This window comes from Hipposideros armiger, unplaced genomic scaffold, assembly GCF_001890085.2.
Source record: "Hipposideros armiger isolate ML-2016 unplaced genomic scaffold, ASM189008v1 scaffold_456, whole genome shotgun sequence".
Lineage (NCBI taxonomy): Eukaryota > Metazoa > Chordata > Mammalia > Chiroptera > Hipposideridae > Hipposideros > Hipposideros armiger.
The window spans coordinates 786,399-805,598 of NW_017731806.1; the positions used below are offsets into that span (position 1 = coordinate 786,399).

Here is a 19,200-nt window from a genome sequence, read left to right on the forward strand (position 1 = left end):
AGAATGACAAGAGAAAAATGTACAAAGTTTATTATATGAATGCACATGGAGGGTGCCATATAAAATGAGGTCTCAAATGCATTGGGCAATTGAGGTTTATATACCGTTATAGACAAAGGAGAAAGGGGGCAGTGGTAGAGGCCTGAGATTTCAAAGGCATAGGCAATTTACAGGTAGCTGAGGAATACGGTAGGTAAATTTTTGCTAGGTAACCCAGAAACAACATGCCACTGCTTGGAGCCTTCCTATCTAATGGAAAAGTAAATAAGCTAAGTTTTCCTTCCCGGAGCAGGCCTTTCCATCTCAATCTCTTAGGCAGGAAAGGAGGAGGGTCCAAGGTCCTTTTATGAGTCTCTTGTTTCTTAATAAGCAGCTTAAAATCAGTATCCCAAAAGGCAAAGTTTTGAGGTGGCAAAACTTTGGTCCCCTTCACTATTTAACCTGACACTACAATGAATTTTGGAGTATGGAACTCTGGAATTTTTGATAATATGAACATTCTGTTCATTAATGGTTTCCCAGATTCTTGCTCATCATAGGTTATTGAATTGACTCACCTTAGAGTTTTACCAAGCAAGCAGTGTTTTTACTTATAGAAATGCAACTCATAGTTTTCTGTGATATGGTAGCATCCCTGAGAGTCTGCTGGCTCAGTGACCTCAGGCAAATCCTTTACCTGCTTTGAACCGATTTCCTCCCATGTAGAATGAAGATAGCCACCTCAGTAAGTTGCCGTGAAAACCAAACAACATAAAACCCACATCAGGTTTTAAAAACAGCTAAATTCTGTTCGGGTGTATTATTATTAATAAAAATGATCTCTGAGGTCCTACTGTAATCAGACCCACAACCTTTCATTCAAGTATCACTTTAGTGTTTTTATACCACTTCTTTACTAGCCTAACCTCTTACTTAACCAAATGGCACTTGGTCATCTGCATTTGAGGGGCTGGGGATGGGGTGGGGGAGGACTTGAACCACCAGGCTCTACTAATGCAAGATAAAGGATCAGTCCTACTAAAAATTGTATGTATGATTTTATGTAGGTCAATTTGGCTTCTCCAACTACACATTAAGTGAAAGAGTCTGTTGTATACTTGTTCTATTTTTTATTTATTTATGTTTTTAATTTCCTAGAGCTCCCAGTACTCAATTAGGTACATAATAAGAGCAAATAAAGTTTACAAAGTACAAATTTGTTTGAGCACACTTTCCTTTCTATCAACTGTTTTTATTCTTTCTATTTTCTTCCTTATGTAGAATTAAACTGGAGATTCATAATATGAACTGTTTGCAAATTGGGAACTTCTTTGAAAGGGATGTTTTTCATGTAGCCACCATAGATGGGTTAGATAGATTTGAAATAGAATTTACCTGGAATTATACTACATTTACTAAATTCCTGTGATGTCCCAGGCCTGGATGCGTTTATATGCATTATCTCAGTGAGTCCTCACAATAATTAGATAAAGATCAACTTTGAAAATCAGGAAATGAGCTCACAGAGCTAGTTAAAGATGAGATCGGGATTTGAACCTGCATCTCTAGTTCTGAAGTAAGATACTTTTCATTCCATCTGGAGGTTGTTAACTCTGAATATATATTGTAATCATCTGGGAGCTTCCCAAAAGTGCAGTTGCCAGGGAATCTGAAATAACTGGCCTAGAGTGGAAGCCTGGCGTTGGTATTTTTTAAAGCTCCCCTGATGATCCAAGTGAGCATCTAATGCTGAGAAATGTTGCATTAGTTATTGCGTCTCCAGTGACTACTGGTGCCCCCCGTCCCCCATTTATGAAGATTTTATTTGTCAGTGAGTTTTTAATAGTACTTTCTCATTTACATTTTCTCATCAGAAGCATGAGGGATTTGTATTAGAAAAGAGAATATCCTGCCTGATAGACAGTGAATATAATGGAGCGTCTTTTTCTCTGTCAGTCTTTCAAAAATTAAAATAGATTTTTGTTTTTGTCTTATGACTTTGGAGTGCTCTCTGAGTGAGTAAAAATGAGCTTGATTACTCCTTAAATTTATTTCTGGCCCTCTGAATTTAGGAAAGTGATAAGCTGTAATTTAGCCTAAGAGGAAAAACATTTTCTTAATTTATAGCAGTTTTGAAAGGTAATAGTAAATCATATTATTGGTTATATATCTATAGGTGATTTACACAGGAATACATTTAGTTAATTAGTCTTGGCCCACCACTGTGCTACAGCTCTGTACATTTCTTTTTGGCAGACAAGCTGCTTTTTAAAAAGATTGTCTTTTGGAGTAAGTGAAGGCTGGAGTATATATCATTCTTCCTTTTTTTTTATTTTTTAGCATGAACACATAAAATAAGTTGGGGTTTTTTTACATTATGAGATTTTTGAGTTTTGAATCCCTTTATGTTGTTACTGGTCCAATTTCAAAATAAATTTGAAATAAACTTTTCTAAATTGGTTGGAATATAGTAATTGAATTCTGTCTACTTAAAAATGAAGTCAATTACTGGGATTGACTGTTGGAATACATTAAAAATGTTGTAACTTGCAGTTATGGTTTATTGGCTTGTGGTGTTGAAATTAAAATTTACAGCCTGCTTTTTTCAATACTTGGTGAGATTAGTTTTCTTTAAGTTTCCAGCAGTATTTTTTTTAACTGTTTGTAAAGTAACTAGTTTTGACTGGCTCCGTTTGTAGACTAATGCTGTGAAGGTGTAGCAGTTGTGAGCCTCTTATCTTCCCAGATGGACAAGAAACCTGATTTTTTTTTCCCCACTCTGCTATCCCCTGATATTTTAAGACATGTTAGGAGAGAGAGGGGTTGAGAAGGAATGGTTAGTAGATTTTAAAGGTAGTAGAGGTGGAACTCAGACTAGCCTGCCAGGACTGGAAGGCTTGTCAGATTGTTGAGCTGGATGCCTCTGGACCACCGTTCCTGCCCCGTCACTATTTCCTGATGTGGCTGGAGATTAATGCAGTCGAAATTGATGAAAGGTAAATGGCAACTAAATTGTTCCCACAGAGTGAGAAAGAGGGCCTTATGTGGCAGTTGAAAGGACTGGGAGAAGCAAAAAGGAACATGAAGGGAATTTGGTGGTGTCAGGGATTGCAGCTGGATTGTGTTATGGCTCTATTCTCCCCACCGTGGCTGGCATAGGCCGTTCAACTCCAGGAGACAGCATTCACATAGAATTTGATGTGAGTGGTGCAAACTCCCTGGCCTGGAGCCAGATTGAAAACGCCAGCGATGTTGTAATGATGGGGTTTTGGCAGGACCCCTTTCCCACGCTGGTTGTGACCTTTCATGTACCTTGTTGCTGAATCTAGAAGCTCAGTGTCTTGTTGAATCGGAGGCAGCCTGAGAGATAAAACATTTATGTAGCGCTTACTTTGTGCCAGGTGCTGTTGTAAGTACTTTGCATATCTTAGCTCATTTATTTCTTCCAGTGACTTTAGAATATATACTATTAATATTTTTATTTTACAGATGAGGAAATTGATACACAAAATTTAAAAGTATCTTACTTAAACTTACCCAGCTATTAATAATTGGCAAAGTTAGGAAGCAAACCCAGGCAGTGTGGCTCCCGTGTCTGCTTTTTGCACTGTGCTATGTGCTACATTTGCAATTCCTTCTTTTTGTTTTCCTCCATTTGCCTAAGTCAGTCATTCCTTTAGTTACTCAGTCATTTAACAACTATTCATTGAGCATGAACTTTGTGCCAGGAACTTTATAGGGCTGAAGACAAATGCCTTGCCCTCATAGGACTTGTATTTTAGTTTTGGAGAGAGACAATTAATTAAACATGTGAACAGTAATTTCAAATAAAGATACATGTTTGGAAGAAAATAGAGTAATGCTTTAGATAGAATTATGAAGGAAATCTCTGAGAAAATGACACTTCTTTTGAGACTTGAATGATAAAAAAGAAGCGGCTATGTGAAGATTAGAAAAGTGGGGATTCCAAGCTGCTAAAACTGGTAATGGGAACGAGTTTGGTATTTTCTAGGGACAGAAAAGAAAAAAGTAACATGACTTGGAGCTTAGTAAGTGAGCTGATTGGTAGGCAGTGAGATCTCAGATGAAGGCAGGACATACTGCGTTCTAAGGGGGTGACTGTTGGCTGAAAGGAGCCTGCTCCCTGGGACGGAGGTATTTTACTACTGATGTTATGGTTGCGTGCATGCAGCATTGGGGTAGGGAACAGTCTGTCCCAACTGCAGGCAGTAAGGTGCAGTGGATTGGTTTTTAAAATAATGATTCAGGTACTTAACTTAAAATAACCATATTGTTAAAGTACATCATAAAGCATTATTCCTTATGACCCTTTAGAAAAATGTTTGGAAGTTTATTCACTAATGAAATGATTGGATTTATGTTTTAGAAGAGCTTTCTGGATGCTGTGTATCAGGGATACAAGTGGAAGGGCAGAGACCAACGAGGAGGCTGTCACAATGGTTCAGATGAGGTTTGATAGTGGTTTAGATGAAAGTTGTAGCAGTGAATACCGCGAGAAATAATTGAGCTCTAAATACATATACTGATTACTCCCCTTGACGCCAATTTTCCAGACTGTAGGACTTCTTTTGTAAGGTAAAGAAGTAAATAAATACCTTCCCTCAGTTTATTCTGAGAGAGTGATAGTCCAGGTCAGATTTTCCCGGGATCTAGATTTTATTGCTCTTTGGATTCACTCAAACAGCGAGTTCTCCCAGACTGGAGCCGATCTGCAGTCGCCCCGCCATCAGGACAATCTGGAGCGCAGGCCACCAGCAACCTGGGCATGCAGAGGGAGTGATAGCTCTGGGAATCTGGGCCTCCCTAGGAAATCAGGGTGCTGATCAGAGTGAGGGGCCTGCAGTGTGCCGGTACACGGGCAGGAGCTCCTTTCTCCTGCAGCGTGCCTTCAGCACTCTGTACTGAGAAGCTTCATGTGGTTGTCACTGTGGAGATGCTTAACAAATTGTGTCCTTTATGGCAGTGCATATATTGAAGGGTGAATTTGGAGTTGGGCGTCATTAAATTGATAAAAACCACAGTAATGTTACTTTTTCCAGTTTTTGTTTTTTGTCATATAGGTATGTAAAAACGTTTTTACTAATTACCTATCTGTACTTGTTACCATATATTTATTGTATATTTGCTTCCCTTCCTTGAGTCCTATTGACATTTTGGGTCAGATAATTCTTGGTGTGGAGAAAGCTGTCCTGTGCTTTGTAGGGTGTTTAGCAACATCCCTGGCCTATATCCACTAGATACTAGTAACATACACATATAGTTGTGACAACTAAAAATGTCTGGACCCACCAGGGAGCAAAGTCTTCCCTGGTTAAGAACCATTGCTTTAACCCAAGTTTTTTTTTCCCTGTTAGAAACAGTATAAATCTTTTATTTAATAAAGTTTTGTTCGTGGATTTTAATAAATTCTACTTTAATAAAAGAGGGTGTCAATTATAAAGTTTTATTTTTGCAAGTCATTAGAAACTGTTTAACACCTTCATTTCATCTATAAGTGGATCAGGGTAGATTTTTCTTTTTTTTTTTTTTTAAGATTTTATTGGGGAATTGGGGGAGGGGAACAGTATTGGGGAATTGGGGAAGGGGACCAGCCAAGGTGTCGTTCAGTCTTCGTTGTGGAGGGCGCCAGTTGCCATCTGGCTGCCCGTCAACAGCTCGTGGCCTCTAAGTTCAAGGTGCTGTGTTAAATTTTAGTTGCAGGTGGGCATAGCCACCATCCCATACGGGAGTTGAACCAGCAGCCTTGTTGATAAGAGCACATGCTCTATCCACTGAGCCATCTGGGTGGCAGCTCAGCTCAAGGTGTTCAGTCTTAGTTGTGGGTGGGCGTAGCCCACCATCGAACAGGCAATCTTGTTACACCAGCTGAGCCATCCTGCCACCTGTTGGCAGCTCAGCGACAGCTCAGCTTGGGCGCAGCATCAGTGGCCCATGTGGGAATTGAACCGGTGGCCTTGTTGCTTAGAGTTCGTGCTCTTAAGCCAACTCTTAACCAACTGAGCAACTCGGCCAGCCCTAGATTTTTCAATTGATTTATTTCTAATCACCTAGCTATTTAGTTGCATAACTAGGATTAGAATCCCAGATTTTCAATGAAAAGTTGTGTACGTAGTATTCTGTTATTCATTCTTTGGCTCAAGAGCATATGTTATACATGCACGCTGTGGTAGGTGCTAGAGATTTAATGATGAGGTGCAGTGAGTAAAATTTCAGGTAGCATGAAGAATCATTTTATTTAGCTGTCACATTTTTACCTGATGATGCAAACAAGGTACTTTTTAAAAAGCATTGAAAGAGTAATTAATTCATATATGAAAGTACTGTGGTCAAAGGAGTTCCTATGTATTTGCAAAAAAGATGCCGTTTTGTGGTTGCAACTGTTGAAACGGTTGTGGACTTTGAATCAGAAGACCAAGAGTTTGGTCTTGCCTCTGAATTGAACTCATAACAACCTGGACTTTCATTGTCATTTGTGGAGTTGCACTGAACCCAGGGGATTCTGAGTTCCGTATCCTACCAGTTTTAATGTAGTGTGAGTCTTTCCCCAGATTGGAAGTTGAGGATGAGAGTAGAGAAGGCCTAGAGCCTTTCACAGTCGTCTAGGACAGGGGTATAAGAAGAAAGAACTAAACTTGATTCTTTTAAATAATTATGATGGCTTAAGCAGAATGAATAGATTGCCAGTATGTTGTATTGAGACAAGTCTAGTAGTAGAGAATGTGCTTTAACACCAAACTGATCTGAAATTCTGAAGCCATTTGCAGATATTTGCTTTACAGGTATGTGATTCTGAGATAAATTTCTAAGGGAAAAAAAATATTTTATTTTAAGGTAGAACTCTGGATGAGTTAAAAATGAGTTAAAAAATGAACAGAATGGGGGAAAATACTTGCACATCATTTGTCAGATAAGGGATTTGTATTAGAATATATAACAAACTCTTACAATACACAAAAATAAAAAGACAATGCAATTAAAAAAGGGGACACAGGATTTGATAGACACTTCTGTAAAGAAGATACATATATAAATGGCCAGTAAACAAATGAAAAGGTGCTCAGCATAATTAGTCCTTAAGGAAATACAAATTAAAACCATAAGGAGATAACACTTCACACTCACTAGCATGACTAATAAAAAAGATGGACGATAACAAGTGTTGGCATGTGTGTGGACAAATTGGAATCTTTATACATTTCTGGCGGGAATGTAAATTGGTGCACCCTCTTTGGAAAACAGTTTGCCAGTTCCTCAAAGCATAGTTACCATGTGGAAATTGAACAGTTACCATATAAATCAGCAATTGTACTCTGAGGTATATACACAAGAAAACTTAAAATATGCATCCATACAAGAACTTGTACTTGAATGTTCATAGTTGCATTGTTCATAATAACCCAAAAGTAGAAACAACCCAAATGTTCATGAACTGATGAATGGGTAAATAAAATGTGTATCTCCATGCAATGAAATAGTACAAGGCCATAAAAGCGAATGTCTGATACATGCTACAACATGAATGAACCTTGGAAATATTATATGTGTGTGTGTGTGTGTGTGCCCGCGCGCGTGCGCGCGCGCAAAAGACCACATACTGTATGATTCCATTTATATGAAATTTCTGGAATAGAATAGAGATTGGTGATTTCCAGAGGAGGGGAGGGGACTATTAATGGGTATGGGTTTCTTTGGGGGATGATGAAATTTTTCTGAAATTAGATATTGGCAGTAGTTTCTCAACTTTGAATATACTAAAAAGCAGTCAGTTGTACACTTTAAAAGGGTTAATTTTATGGTATGTGAATTACATCTCAGTAAAGTGGGGTTTGTTTAAATTGAGCCTGAAAAAATTTTAAAGGTGCTATTTAATCAGTCTGAAATTAAACGGCAGTTGACAGTTATTTCTTAAGTGTTAGTTTCACATTTCTTTCAAAGCCTTTCGTATAATTTTATCTTTTAATCAGTTTACTGTTTACTGTGTTTGGTATTTTTACTTTGTTTCTTTAAACAAATTCTGGTTAGAAGTTAGGCCACTTGAAGGTGTGCCTTTATAGTTTAGATGGTAGGAGTAGGACAAAGGGAATCAAGACATTCATCCCTGCCTCATGTTTTTTTAAGCCTTGATAACGCAAGTAACCACAATCTGTTTAGGGTTTCTTTTACGAGAAGAAAAAAAAAATGTCTATTCAGATATCTAGGAAGAGGAAGCAATGATGTACAAAAAGTTAATTTTTATATCTTGCTTTATGTTTAGTTATGGAAACATAAGCTTAAAAATTTATATATATAAATGATGCCCTTTCAAAAACTTCTAAGAGGAAGTTTAACAACTTTCATCTCTTAATTTGAGGTGTTAAATTATAATGTTGTTCATTTTTAATAAATAATTTATCATTACAGACAGATTTGACCAGTTTTGGGCCATCAATCGGAAACTCATGGAATATCCTGCAGAAGAAAATGGATTTCGTTACATCCCTTTTAGAATATATCAGGTAGGAAGTAATATTTTTAACAATACCAATTTATGAAACCTTCAGGCATCTTACTTTTTGAAGCACTCTAGGCCAAAACTCTTTAAATTTGCATAGTAACTGAATAGCATTTATTAGGGCTTTCCAGATCTCTGGGGGTTTTTTATTATTTTTATTTTTTAGGGGTTTTTTTTGGTGTTTTGTTTTTGTTTTTGTTTTTTTGTTTTTTGGTAGAAACCAGATGAGAGAGTGCATTGAACTATTTTCATATACAGTTGATCCTCATTTGCAGATTTGCCTGCTTACTAAAATTTTGTAACCCTAAAGTCATTACTCAACAGCACTATCCTGGACTTGTACAGAGGCATGAAAAGTTTGATCTTCCCAATGCACTCATTCTCAGCAATGCTTTCTTGTTTCTGCTTTCATACTGTAAACAGGTAACTTTTCCCAGTCTGTTTCGTGACACATTTTTCATATTTTTGTGCTTTTGGTTGATGATTTTGATATTAAAAATGGCTCCCAAGCATAGTGCTAAAGTTCTGTCTTTAAACAGAAACACACATTAAAAAGGTGACATATTGATCAGTTGAAGAACACATGACAAGAGGCTTGCAGCAACTTAACCCTGTATTTCCCCTAGGAGCAATGGTTCAGTATTGCTAAGTCAGTGTTTGTGGTGACCTTATAAATAACTACCGCAAATAAGGAGAATCGACTGTATTTGTTTTAGAGGGCAAGTCTTTTTTGTTGTACAATAAAATGGTAGGTGTTCCTTATTGCACACTTTCATGGGGTAAAGACACTCATGTTTCTGTATTTTAAAACTCCTATGTTTCACATATAGCAAACACTCGGTAAATATTTGTTGAATGAAGAAATCACGTTACCTCCTATCATGAAAAAGCAGTTAAGAATAGAAATTGGAAACTTACTGTCAAAGACATAGACTCATTTAGCAGAACTTCCATTCAAGCGCAGAGAGGCTGTCCTAGCTTTCTTTTGGAGCAATTTCAGTATCCCACAGTCTTTACTCAGTTACTTTGATAGTTATTTTTAAATCCCTTATAGAGCCATCATGCAACTGTGTGTTCAAACAGAAAAATTACCTAATTTAAAACAAGTAAACAGAAACCCCAATATACTCAAATAATGAAAAGTTTTTCTGATTTAAATAAGGTTGCTTTTCATTGATTTCATTAACATAATGGCAAATAGACTATTTTTTGGATCATGGATTTTTATGTACATTAGGAATAAAATGAGAAAAAATGCCCAATGGAATAAGACCAGATCTAATTAGCCACACTCTGCCTTCCTTTTTTTAATAGGAAAATAAAATTTTAATTCTACAAGTCTTTGTTAAGCACAAATATATACCATGGGGTTTGAAAATACCGTAGTTTATTTGTTTATACTTTATCTTGTATCATGAAGAATCTGAAGCCATTTACAAGAATATATAATCACAAAATAGAAAAAAAAAATTTTAATTTAAAGTCAAAGCCCCTGAAAATATAAACTCATCATGAAATTAAATAAGTTATAAATCAGATAGACCCGCAGATTTCTTAAAAATTGACCTGCAAATTGACCCTGAGCTTTTTTTATAACCAGAGCAAGGGGGGAAATGTGATGAGATTTTTTTTTTTTCCTCTCCCAATAAGATGAAAGCGTACTGGGTTGTCAGGGCAAGCTAAACTTTTTGGACATTATATAGGAAAGAAAATTTAGAGGAGGCAGGACAATATCCTTTATACCTTACCTACAATTAAAAAAAAAAAAAAAGAACAATTTTCATAAAGCTGCTTCCTAAAGTGTCACTCAATGACAGATAAAGGCAATGTATCGTAAACCAAGGATCATCCACAGTATAATAAAGAATTGATGAAGTAATGGGAAAACTAAGCCAGAAAAGATTTTTAGGTTATTTTATGGAAGAATGTGTCTATCGAATGAGAAGGAAAATAATTGGTGGATCTCGATAGTTGAGGATTGGGATTAACCGGTGAAGGTTAATCCAACAGAGGAGCAGTTTGCAGAGAACTGTTAAGGCAAATGAGGGGGGAAATCGTTGCTGCTCGCGTGGGAAAGCCTCAGTCTTCCCTGTATAGCACGGAATAAAGCCATCTTGCTGAGAAGAAGAGTCTAACAGTTTTGGCAACTGCTCTGTTTGACAGTGGCCAAATAGAACAGTTCCTGTATTTGCATAAAAAAAGTGGGAAAGACTGCGAGAAGCCTAGTTGTTTGTGTTGAGAAAAGAAATATCTCACATTAGATGAATTGGTACTGAGCACTTAGGTATTTCGTAAGAGAAGAATTAGGAGTAATTTGCAGAGCTAGATTCGGTAGTGATAGGCCTTAGCTATTCCACAGAGAAAAACCAAATTGAGCCAGATTTTATGGACTAAGTTTAACATTTATAGTGGGCAGGATTCTTTATGTAGTCTATAAATCTCATAGTGAGAATCTGCTTCTTCATCACTGACAGTTTTCTGAGTGGATTTCAAATTTTGCCCACTTTGGTTACAAACTTAGAAGGGGTGGGTGGATGGGGACAAGTGGGGTTGGCTCCGATGGCTTGCTCTCTTCCTGGGCCCAGTAGTTATACATGGTATCAAATGTTTATGGAAATTCTGAAGCACAGTTTGCAATCAGCTCTCCGTCTAGGCCTGGACAGGTTCAGTGCTTTGCCCAAGTCAGGTAATTCTTGATCTAGCTAGCACTCGGGATTCACTAATACCCTCAACGTGCCAGTGATACCTTTAAAGACAAAGTCAGATTTTTTAAAAAAATCTTTGGAGTAGGATTTACCTCAGGGTTTCATACACTGTAAGGGGTTCATAAGTCCTTATTTAATCGAATCCTAGGGTATTAAAAGCATCAAAGATGACCTAATTTTAAAGCTGAAAAAAGATTTTATAGTTTCAAATAATTCAAAACTGTAAAAGCTGGTAGAGTTGCCTTGATTTTAGATGTTTGGTGGTTTTAACAAGGGCAGTGCCATTATAGCTAAAGAATACGAAACACTTTTAAAATGAACTAAATGACAGGAGAAGAGTAGGAGCAAGTGGAAAGGCACCGTTGGAAGGGTTACATTAGAAAAAACAATGCGTGATCAAGATCACGATTTTGCCTTACTCAGTAAAAAATTATGTTGACCTCTTTTTGCTTGAGTTTCCTGGTCTGACAGTTTGCGACTGCACGTAAACCTCACTAAGCTCAGAAAGTTGTAAAATATTTGAGATGTAAAAGATAAAGCAATTGCCCATGAAAAGTTGTTTCCTAGAAAGAACACTGAACTAGAAGGGAGGCCTCTAAGGCGCTGTAGGAAGCAGGACTTTGATTAGCTGTGTGTCCACAGGACGTTACTCAGCCTTGCTAGATCTCTGCTCATCTATACAACAAAAGGGGTGTGACTGAGTGAATTTAGACATCTGGCTGCAGTTCTTTAAAGAAGCCATATGACCAGTTTATATAATGATATCAGTGACGCTCTTCTTTTTAAAATTATTTTAAACTCCTGGCTTCAGAGCAGAGTTACGATTTTTACAACATACAGTCCTTTCCTTTATGGCACTGTTTGAAATCCTTTATAGTGCTGTGTAACTTCTAATCACTTAAAAATGAAACTTATCTTTTTCAAGTGGTCCATCTTTTTATGAAGGCAGAATAATTGTTTTGTTCATGCTGTGTGTCCAGGGTCTAGAAAGTGCCTGGCATATAGTAGGCATTTGTGCATGTTGGTTAATTCATTAAGTCATTCATCGGTCATTAATAGTTAACTGGGCACTATTCTGTTGTGCCAAGAGCTTCACAGTAACGTGCTGTAAGATATCCCCAGAGCTTAGCAAAGTATCTTATTTGTGGAATTAAGTTGAATAAAATATATCACAGACTCTGAAGACATCCTCAAAAGAAGAGTTCCCAAACTAATTTGAGATATATGTCTCCCAGCACTTATTTGGATGGTTAGGTTCTGGCATGTACATTTAACTATAGTTTCTATATTTTGAATACTTCAAGCTCCTGTAGGAAAAGTGTGTTATACTATTATTTAACATAGGGATTATTATTGTTAGAATAGTGCAGATGTACAGAATGGAGGTCTTACTCTTTTGCATTTATCATTCTGTTTGGGGGGAAATTATCCCTACCTCTTACTGTGGTACCACAACAGAGAGGATTTTGAGAGAGAGAATGTGAGAGGGAGAGAGAGAGAGGGAAAGAGAAAGAGAATGTGTATGTATGAGAGAAAGAAAGAATGGTTTTTAAAAGTTCTGTAATTAGATAGAAAGTGGGAAGCTAGAGAATTCTCAAAATTTGCTTGACGAAACCTGGTTGCCAGGTGGCACCTCTGTTAGGGCAGAGATGGCTACCTGATCTTTCCTGTGTCAAGACAGTTGGCAGTTTTCCAGACAGGGTGAGACAGAGCCTGAGGTTCTCAATTGACTTGTGTAACTTTCTTGTTGGCTTCACCCCTTTCCAATTTGGTTCTTACTTGAATTTGTTACAAGTTTGGAAGTAAGATACATAAGTAAATATAAAAATTTAGGAGCCTCAGTTTTTGCCAATTGTTCATTTCCTGGCCTTTTCCATTCCCTATTTTGTATTTTTGAATCCTCATTCACGCCTTGACCAAAGAAAGATTGGGCTATGCTTCCCATTTTCCTAATTACATGATCTAAAGGTAACACCAGGTTTCTGTTGCTGACTCCTTTGTAGCTGTTTCGTTTGTATGATTTTGGGGTATTCTGTTGATTTACGTAGCTTTTACTTATGTGGCATTTTGACTAGTCTGTGCCTTTTATTTCTTTAACGTGCCAGGTATAAGTCTCTGTATTATTTAAGACCTTGAATTAGTAAGTAAATTTAAATAAAACCTGAAAATCTAGGTTTATTAATAAGATAAATGAAGGGCTTAATTTTGCTAAAATGCTTATTTTTCTTTGCAGAATCCTAATAGAATTCCTCTGTAGCAGAGGGTAAAAGGCAAGGGCACTGAGCAGGCTTGAGGGAGGCTCATGTTATCTGTCAAAGCCTCAAAACCATCTTATGATGATCTAGAGATTATTGTCTGATTTCACATAGGAGGAAACTGAAGCTGAGGAATTTTAAGTCACTTGTTCATGGGCACACAAATGAAAAATGGAAGAGCTAGAATTCAGACCAAGGTGAGACTTAAAAATACAGTGTGATGTTATTTCTAAAAATTAAGTTTACAGAGTTTTTAGAACGTAATTATCACATAAAGTGAAGTCTACCTTGACCAAATAAGCTGCTGGAAACCTAGAAAATCTCTAACTGGTGATATTATTTAAAGGCTGACTTTTGTACATGTTGTTGGAAAACTTTAGTTCTTTTTCATTTGTAATTTGATTATTATGGGCTCAAAATGACTATAATCTAGTGACAGAATTTTAGTGGTAAAAGTAAAATAAGTCTGAAAGTAGTCTAGAGATCCATTACAGACTAAAATGTGTCATTTCTGCCATTTACATAACAGTTTAGTTTGGTGTGTGTTTCAGGTCTGTGTTCCTGAAATCCAGGTGCTTCATATTAGCCTGTGTTCTAGAGATGAGGTTAATGGCAGGAAGTGTTTCAGAAATGAAACTAAAACGGTATTTAGAATAGCACATATAATAAACAGGTGGTGATTAATGCAGGTATCTGTTAAAAAGATAGTAAAATGACTGTGAAGTCCTCGGGCATTGGTATTTAGGTTGTAAAGTGAATATTTGGCACATTATTTTTGCTTTCCAAGAAGCAATGGATTCACAAACGTTATTCTGCCAGTGTACTTTGTGTAAGAAAAATCGGTTTTGTCTGTTCATTAATTCAACAAGTTCATGTACTCACAAATATTTGCATGCCATGCCCTGTGCTCTGCACACCCCTGTGGTGATTAATTTCAGACATTACCCTTTATAGAGCTTATAACCTGGAGGTGCAAAGAAACTAATCAAAGAAGTATACAAACCAATGTAAAGTCAGAACTGCAATTGATGTTGTGAAGGAGGGGTATACAGTACAATCAAAGCCTAATTCCTCTGTAAGGGGAATTGGATCTAGTTTGGGAGGGCAGAGGGCTTCCCTGATGAAGTGGTACATCTCTTGAGATCTGACAAATGGGTGGAATTAAGGTAGGCACTGAGTGAGAGAAGACCTTTGTAGGCAGAGGGCAGGCACATTGAAGGTCTGAGGTCAGCCTGTTAGTCTTGAGCAGAGTTGAGGGATGGGAATAAGGCTATAGAGGTAAGTGTCAGACCATATTAAGGAGTTTTTTCTTTATCCTATAAATATTTTTAATCATTTGAATATATATTCATGTTTATTCAATAAAGAGTGTTTATTCACCTCCTTTGTTCTATGTGTTATTCTAGAGATTATAAATTCAGAGAATCCTTTTAGAAACTGCACCAATATTTTTAGTTTTAAACGAAAACATGAAGCTGGTGAACAGTGTTTGTTTTCTGATGCAGCTAAAATGGTTCCTACTTGTCTTTGGAAAAAATTGTTCATCAGTTATATGATAGTAAAGTAAATTAGAATTTTAATTTAATTTTATTCTTTTTCATAATCCCCAGAACTCTGCTGTTTCCTGTGCTTTTCTTAGTATTTCAATATAAAAATGTTCATTGATGACATAAAACACCATTAATATTTTAATTTAGTTGGGAAGTTTACTAGCCATTTTATTTGAGCAAATCTATTTAACTTCTATTTTAATGTGTCAAAATATTTAAGACTCTAGATACTTAGGAATTTGGAGAGGGAAAGCGTACATTTTGAAAAATGGAAACTAGGATGTCAGAGATTAACTTGACACTTCCGAAACTGAAGAAACAGCCAAAATTTTAATTTGTTTTCAGAATTCATGTTGACATGAATTTTGAAAAGTGAGGACAGTAGAAATGTGTGGCCAATTATGGCAGTGTTTGTTAGGATTCCTCCTCCTCCAGGACTGTGGCGGTTTTGGTAAGAAATTATAATTCTATCGTTTTCTATTTTAGTTGATACCTTGCAATAACATATAGCAGGAAGGCCAAAGGACAAGAGGAGGGGCTATTTGGGCAATAAACTGAATATTATTGCTTTTAATTTTGTTTTTTGGTCATTTCAAAGAGAAACACTGAGTAACTTGTAATACATTTTGAAATGTGCAGGGATATTTAATATCTTTAGCAGGATAGAATGTAAACATTTTCTGTTCTACCAAACATATGTTACTTAATTTTTTTGAGAGTTACTTATACCTTTCTTGAAGTTTTTTGTTGTTGTTTTTTTAATTTTTAATTGTGGTAAAATACATATAACATAAAATTTACTATCTTACCCATTTTTAAGTGAATGCTTCAGTAATGTTAAGTACATTCACATTGTTGTGCATCCAATCTCTAACACACTTCTCATCTTGCAAACCGAAACTATACCCATTAAACAACAGCTATGAATTTGAGTACTCTAGTTACTTCATGTAAGTGGAATCCTAAAGGTTTTTTGTGTGTGACTTGCTTATTTCACTTAGCGTTTGTCAAGGTTCCTCCCTGTTGTAGCATGTATATATAAACCACATTTTGTTTATCCATTCATCCATCAATGGACAGACACTAGGGTTGCTTCCGTCTTTTATTATAGTTATTGTGAACAATACTGCTATGAACCCTAACTGCTATTGGTCAGAGTTTACCAGAGAAACAGAACCAACAGAATGTGGAGAGAGATTTATTTTAAGGAATTGGTTCACATGATTGTGGAGGTTTGGTGAGCCCACCATCTGATGGGGCAAGCCGGCATCTGGAGACTCAGGGAAGAGTTATAGTTTGCATCCAAAAGCAATTAGCTGGCAGGATTTCTTCTTGCTCAGAGCAGGTCAGCCTTTGTTTTACTAAGGCCTTCAACTGATTGGATGAGGCCCACCCACATTATGGGGGATATTCTGCTTTACTCAAAATTCACTAAGGTAAATCTTAATCTCATCCAAAAAAACACCTTCACAGAAACATCCAGAATAATGTTTGACCAAATATCTGGGTACCATGGCCCAGTCAAGTTGACAGAAAGTTAACCATCACAATAGGTATATGAATATTTCTTTGAGATCCTGCTTTCAATTCTTCAGAATCGAATTCTGAGTTATATGGTAATTCTGTTTTTAAGTTTGAGGAATGCCATACTATTCTCCATAGCGGCTGCACCATTTACATTTCTACCAAGAGTGCACAAGGGTCCTAGTTTCTTCGCATCTTCACCAATACTTACTCTTTACTGTGTTTTTCTTTTTATAATAGCCACCCAAATGGGTGGGAAGTAGTATCTCATTATGATTTTGATTTGCATTTTCCTACTTATTAGTGATGTTGAGTATCTTATTATGTGCTTTTTGGATGTTTGTATATCTTTGGAGAAATGTCTAATTCAGGTCTTTTGCCAATTTTTAAAATAAGATTGGTTTTTTTGTTGTTGAATTATAGGATCCAATTTATTGTTTTTAATGGCTACATTATATTCTATCTGTGGGTATACTATAATATGTTCAGTATTCCCTATTGATGAATTAATTTCCAGTTTTCTATTTGTTTCCAGTTTTTGTAGCACAAAAGTGCTACAGTAAACAGTATTATATGTATTATATATGTACTCTTTTAGGTCTATTGAATAGATACCCAAGATTGGACTTTTGAGTCAAAAGGTAGAGATTATATACATTTTTAAAATAAATGTTGCCAGGTTACTTTCCAAAAATGAATGAATTCAGATTTCTACCAACAAGATACGAAAGTATGTTTCTCTCCTTACATCTCTGCCAGCAGTAGGCATTATAACTTTTTGACATGCAGTGCTATTATGGGTGTAAAGAGATAATCTCATTTATACTTTAGTTAGTATTTCTCTTATAATTAGTGAATTTATGCACCCATTCACCTTTTTGGCCATGTGGATTTGTTTTTCTGTAAATTGCCTCATGTTTTATACTGCACATTTTTTTTTCAGTTATTGACCTTGTTTTATAAAAGATTATTCTTTATAAGATTTGTCCTGATTTATATGGTATCTATATAAGAAAAGTTTTTAACCCTATAGCCAATTGTATCTTTTTCTCAGTACTGTGTGGATTTCTTTATTTGTTAAGAAGGCCCCTCCCCATATATCTGCAGGTTATACATAGTTTTCTTACCTAGCTTTTCTTGTAAGATTGATTTTTTTTTATATGTAAGTCTTTAATTCATCTGGAACTTATTTTTCAATACTGAGTGAGCTATTAGGGGTACAGCTTTTTTTTCTTCCAGGTGATAGGTGGTTGTAGTAAGATCATTTATTATATAAACTAAAGGTTGGCAAACCTTTTCTTTAAAGAGCCAGATAATAAATATTTTCAGCTTTGCATGCCAGATGGTCTGTGTCACAACCGCATAACTCTGTAGCTTGAAAGCAGCTATAGACAATTTGCAGATGATGGGCATGGCTGTGTTCCAATAAAATTTGATTTACAAAAACAGGCGTAGGGCACAATTGGGCTTTCAGGCAATAGTGTATTGACTCCTGATATAAACTCTCCTTTTCCTATTGGATAAAAATGCCACCTCTGCTTTACATTAAAATAGTTTGACTACTAGGACTTATTTCTGGACTCTATTTTTTTTTCTTATGCCAGTATTATTTTTTTGTGATTTTAGTCTTCTGGTATCTGCTGGTGCAGTTCACCTCTTTTTTACATCCCTTTCCTGATTCTTCCTCACTAATTTTTCCATGTCACTTTTTAAATCATTTTCTTTAGTTCCCCATAGTGTCCTGTTCAATTATAAGTGGACTCAGTTTCTGTTAATTTTGGTAGAATTCATCTTATGTTATTAAATCTTCCCACATAAGAACATGACATCTTTCAAATTAGCCAGATTTTATTTTATGTTCTTATAGATTTTAAGGTTTTCTCAAATCAAATATGCAGAGGTTTGTCACTGCCTCCATATAGGCCCTGCCTGCCTACTCACCCTTTAGCTCAGGAGAGCTGCTGTGTTGGATAGAAGATAGAAATGGGGGTAAAAGGGAGAAGGGGAAGCATTTAGCATCCATGATCCCAGCATCCCCTCCATGGATAGTTGTTAATACTTTATTGTTTATGTAAAGAATTATATAACAATCTTTGGGGAAAGGTGTCTAATTAATTCACACCATAGCTGTGGCAGTAGCATACTAAGGGATATGTTGAGATATCTGTGCTTAAAAATAGGATTTCTAGCACGTGTGTAAAAGAAAAATAAGAAAGTATAGCATGGATGCTCTATTATTAAAAAAAACAACAACTTCACTTCTGATCCAAGTGAAGATAACAGTTCTAAAATGATAACGTGCAAGTTGAAGACATAGCATTCATTTTCATATTGTGTGTAGATATTAATCTAAGGTCAGTTTATGAAGGTAATTTCTTCCCAGACTACTTTAAACATTTATTAAACAGTTAAGGAGAAATCTTGTATTGTAAACACAGAGAAGCTGAGCCTCTGTACTGCGCTTATCGCTTTGTGCTCCTCACAATGCTTTACACATAAGAGGTGCTCACTAAATGCACAAACTATAGGAACACACTAAGGAAGTCCTAATCACCTGTGAAAGCGGTGGTCATTCTCGGTTTATGATAAATTATGCTGTTAACGTTCATACCATTTTTACTGTAGAATTCTAGGCTGGATTCTTAGGCAATAACTATCATTCTCTGCTGTTACTT

The 19,200-nt window shown here is 36.2% G+C and overlaps 1 protein-coding gene across 3 annotated transcripts in view; it reads left to right on the plus strand.

Moving 5' to 3' along the window:
* Nucleotides 1–19,200, plus strand: part of ATG5 (autophagy related 5) — a 117,524-nt gene that overhangs the window by 54,649 nt on the left and 43,675 nt on the right. For all 3 annotated transcript variants that reach the window (XM_019665880.1, XM_019665879.1, XM_019665881.1), the window contains exon 6: nt 8,401–8,495. In XM_019665880.1, the coding sequence (XP_019521425.1) occupies nt 8,401–8,495 (95 nt within the window). The remainder of the gene's footprint in view (nt 1–8,400; nt 8,496–19,200) is intronic.